At 30.2% G+C, this 4,486-nt stretch overlaps 2 protein-coding genes across 2 annotated transcripts; both read left to right on the plus strand.

The window, feature by feature from the left end:
* Window positions 1-1,824: 1,824 nt before the first annotated feature.
* On the plus strand, window positions 1,825-3,483 carry LOC112680543 (KRAB-A domain-containing protein 2-like). Its single transcript, XM_025550663.1, has 4 exons — window positions 1,825-2,105; window positions 2,185-2,298; window positions 3,021-3,286; window positions 3,344-3,483. The coding sequence occupies exons 1-4, from the start codon at window positions 2,053-2,055 to the stop codon at window positions 3,460-3,462; spliced, it is 552 nt and encodes a 183-aa protein (XP_025406448.1). The 5' UTR covers window positions 1,825-2,052; the 3' UTR covers window positions 3,463-3,483.
* Window positions 3,484-3,557: 74 nt separating this feature from the next.
* On the plus strand, window positions 3,558-4,486 carry LOC112680542. Its single transcript, XM_025550662.1, has 2 exons — window positions 3,558-3,977; window positions 4,043-4,486. The coding sequence occupies exons 1-2, from the start codon at window positions 3,579-3,581 to the stop codon at window positions 4,418-4,420; spliced, it is 777 nt and encodes a 258-aa protein (XP_025406447.1). The 5' UTR covers window positions 3,558-3,578; the 3' UTR covers window positions 4,421-4,486.

The following is a 4,486-nucleotide window of genomic DNA, read 5'->3' on the forward strand; positions in this document are numbered from 1 at the left end:
TCGTTATCTAATTAGGTAGGTACTTATAAATTTGTATTTAAGAAATAATATTATTTCGTTAATTGTGCTCCAGTGTTAGACGTTTTAAATGTTTTTGAGTTCGGAGATCAGGTAGAAGTTAACTTTTAAATTGACAACGGATCTACCTATTTTGGTATTTTGTTGATCAACTTTCTTTTTTCTTTGTAAATCCGAGATAACTATCATAAATCAATAACGATATAATCAATTGATTTTTTTTCATGGCATTAGTTAATAACTTATTCTTTGTTATTACTTCCTGGTCATTGGCACGGTATCCGGTCATCCAGCACGTAACCACCATGGTCATAATCGCATTTAATCGTTTTTGGTCTTTTGTTGTATCCGTGTCAAATGTTAGTACCACTTCTTACTCATTATTTAATATTTTTTAGAACATTCATCGTTTCTATATCGATATTCTTATAATATATTTTCTGCCTGCCGACAACTTTTGCTCGTAAAACATTTTATGGTTTGGACGAATTTATATCAAATTATACTTCGACATGGATGTGTCGTATCGCAGTGGTCTAGCCAAACATTTTTTTGAAACGTCACACATGGATGTGTTACACTCGTTGTTGTTAATCAAATCGTTGTTAGGGAAACGGTTCATTTAACTCGTTTGTGTTGCGTGCTCAGAAATATACATGTACCGATGTGGATGTTCTTGCATTTTTTTTACAATAGAGCTATGTTTATGATGGAATGAATCGGAACACAACATGATACCTACTTGATTAGAAGAAAGTCACACGATAAGTGAAATCAAAATATGCGTATATCATTGGGCAATACATTTTATGTGTATATTTATTGAATAAGTGCCCAATATACTTTAAATTAATTAATTATTTTGTTCCTATTCAAATCTTTCGACAATTATTCGCGTATCTTCAGCGGTCTCTTCAATCCCAAGCAAACAAATAACGGCTCCATCGCCGTCTACAAGCTTATTATGGTTGTGGATAAGTACTACGTACATAGGTGCCAGGTTTTAAAAAAGTTAATGGATGCCTTGTCCGTTTAACCCGTTTAACCTAACCCCATTTAACCTGGCCTTGATGTCAGGCATAAATGCACAATTTGGGGGATGGGGCTTAGCCCCTGGCCAATAACAATGTCCCCGTTAAATTTAAAAAATGCATAGAATTGTCTTGGAGGCTAGATACAATTTAATCTTCTAAAATTTTAATTTTGGCTTTCCAAATTGTGCCTATTGATTTTATGATTTTATTACTTAAATAAAAACATTTACATCTTCTTATGCATTTTATTAGTATATATAAATATTAAACAATACAATATAATAATATTAACCATGTTGTATACTGAAAAATGCAATTTCATTATTGATTATAAAATATTATATTAATTAATAATCATACAACAAAATCAGTAGGGGATTTAACGGTCGTTTAAACGGCAAATGCCGTCGGAGCCCCTTCCTAAATTGTTTACTAAGGCCCAAAAAAATAATAGTTAATTTTTTTTAAATTTTACCACAAAAAAAATATATATATATATATGTCGCATCCATTTCGCGTTCTGACCCGTTTCGTGAAATGGATAGAAATTTCATCCAGATCACGAAACGGAACTTCTTTTTTTACACATCGCGTAATTACACAATGTGAATAACTTTTCACGAAATGGACACGGATTTTTTGAAGTATGGAACTTGTTCCGTAATCTGTACATACAAATGACGAAACAAATAATACGTGTATGATTTTTATTAATAGAAACGAGTTGTAATAACCTAGTGGTACCTGTGATATCTTATCGATGTATTGTGCATGGATATTAGCCGATAGTAATTTCTTATTTGTAATCGGTATCGGTAAATTGTATAACATTTTATTGAAGTGTAAAATCTCGTTCAAATACTTGTGAGACGTATAAATGAGAATTTATTATAATACTAAAAGATTATTAAATAACAGTTAAAATGTTCGATGAGAAAGTTGAATTTTTTAAAAAGCTAGACATTTTTTACACCGATAAACCCGGTAAAAACTCCATTCAATGGATGAAGTTGAAATAATAATTGAAGACGTAATCAACGCTAAAACTAACAGGTTAGTGAAAAGTAAAAATAATAATATTTTTCCACTTATAAAATGATAACTATAATTTAAATTAATTATAAACATTTAGAAATAAAAAAACAAGAAGAGAATACTATATTTTAAAGAAGTCTGATGCCCTCTCCGTAACTGAAAAGCATTACTTAATCTGCAAGACAAAAAATCAAGAAAATCATGAAATAAAGTAAGTACATATCCCAGTTCTTTGATTATTATTAGTTTTTTTTAAATTATAATGTCGATAAAATAATAATAATATACCAAGGCCGTATCTGGGAGGGTCCAGGGTGTCTTGACCCCCCCCCCCCCCCGAAATGTTTTCAATATTTTACGAATGTTTAAAATAATTATTTATTTTTAATACTAACATAAATATTTTAAGTCAAAACTGACTTAAGCTCCAATTAATCATTAACGGCTTTTAGTTTTATATCATAATATCATATGAAAATATGATATTAATTTTAATAAAAGAAGATTAAATCTTTTTTTGTCTTATTTTTAACCAAATATCAAAAAATTTAAATTTAAATTCAATGAAATTACAATATACGTGTTTTGGATCCCTCCCGAAAAACATTTCTGGATACGGTCTTGTTATATACTATTATATTTTATTCACGTAATGATGAATTTTAAAATGTATGTTTTTTGGCCATAATTAATTTAACCTACTACGTAGTATTAGTGGCTAATAATAAATATATTATTTTAATCACAATAATATCATCAAATATACTAAGTTATATCATAGGCTGACAGACCGTTTTCGCTCAGAATCGTTTTTTTTGTTTACAATGATATACAATTGAATTTAACGCCATCCATTACAGTGACTCATTGTAACCTACTGTATATCAGAGCGACATCCACTTATCCGCTTTTTTTTTATTTGTTTTTGTTAAGATATTATGTACCATATGAAGAAATGTATGATAAATTAAAAGATTTTCATACACGAACAAGACACGGAGGAAATGTGAAGCTTCGCATGGCTTTAATGAATAAATACGTGATTCCAAGACCAGCAATAGAAGCTTTCCTGTCAACCTGTTTATCATGCAACAGTAAAAAACCAGTAAACCGTAAATTAGTCATTAAACCCATAATAAGTGAAGACTTTAATGAAAGGGTACAAATCGATTTAGTGGATTTTCAATCAAATCCTGATGGTAAATTTAGATGAATATTAAATTATCAAGACCACAGTACAAAGTTTTTGTCTTTAGGACCTCTGGAATCAAAAAGAGCAATTGAAGTAGCAAGAAATTTACTTTCATTATTCCTCACTTTTGGGGCTCCAAAAATCTTGCAAGTGATAACGATCGAGAAATGGTCATCATTATAATTACAGAGCTCAAAACTCTGTGGCCTGATTATGTTATAGTGCATGGTCGACCCAGACATCCTCAAAGCCAAGATAGTATAGAACGAAGTAACCAAGAAAATATGTTGAGAGCATAAATGGTCGATAACAATTCAAAAAAATGGTCCATTGGTTTAGAATTCGTCCAATTTCAAAAAAACTGTTCCCATCATCGCGTAATTGGTAGATCTCCATATAAAGCTTTATTTGGTTGTGATCCGAAATTAGATTTAACAACTCCAAAATTACCATCAGAAATGTTGCAAAAAATATCAACTGAAGAGGATTTACTGATGTATAGCAAAGACTCAGATGATCCACATTCTACGATTAAAATTATCGCTTCACGTTGTAGTCTTTGTGGCAATGAAATAACGGTGGAAATCAATTCTGCTAGTTTTATTGTTTGTAACTTATGCAAAAATAATGAAAACATCAGTGGATCAAGACAACAAGGATTAAAAGGCTTACAAAAGGCTGTGGAAAAAATGTTAAAGGTAAAAACATATTAAATATTTTACTTAAAATTATTATATAATAATATGAGTTCCATTATTTATAGATAAGTAACCTTAAGGTTACTCAATTTAAAGTCGAAGATTGTGTTGTAGTTCCAGTTCCTAAGATGGATAGAGGTTCATCATACTCGGTGAATATAATTGCCATAGTCACAGAACAAAAAAATGAGCTAAATCGTCTTGGAACCAAACACGAATTAATTAAGGGATGGTTCAATTCTTCAATTCTTCAACCAGCTACATCTAATTTTATTAACATAACAGAAGTCAATAAAGCAAAAGATTTAAGTCTAAGGGGAATAGTGGCTTTAACAACAAGAGGGCAAGTTTTTCATAGTTGTAATTGCAGGGGCAATTGTGAAACGAAAAAATGTGCCTGCTTTAAATCAAATCTCAAATGTAATAGCCAGCCGTTGCCATAATACTACCCCTTGTTCAAACAAACTTTATAATACTACTTTATAATAATATAATTTTTTTTATTAATA

The sequence above is a fragment of the Sipha flava genome, unplaced genomic scaffold (assembly GCF_003268045.1).
Source record: "Sipha flava isolate LNK unplaced genomic scaffold, YSA_version1 177_pilon_pilon, whole genome shotgun sequence".
NCBI classification, from domain to species: Eukaryota; Metazoa; Arthropoda; class Insecta; order Hemiptera; family Aphididae; genus Sipha; species Sipha flava.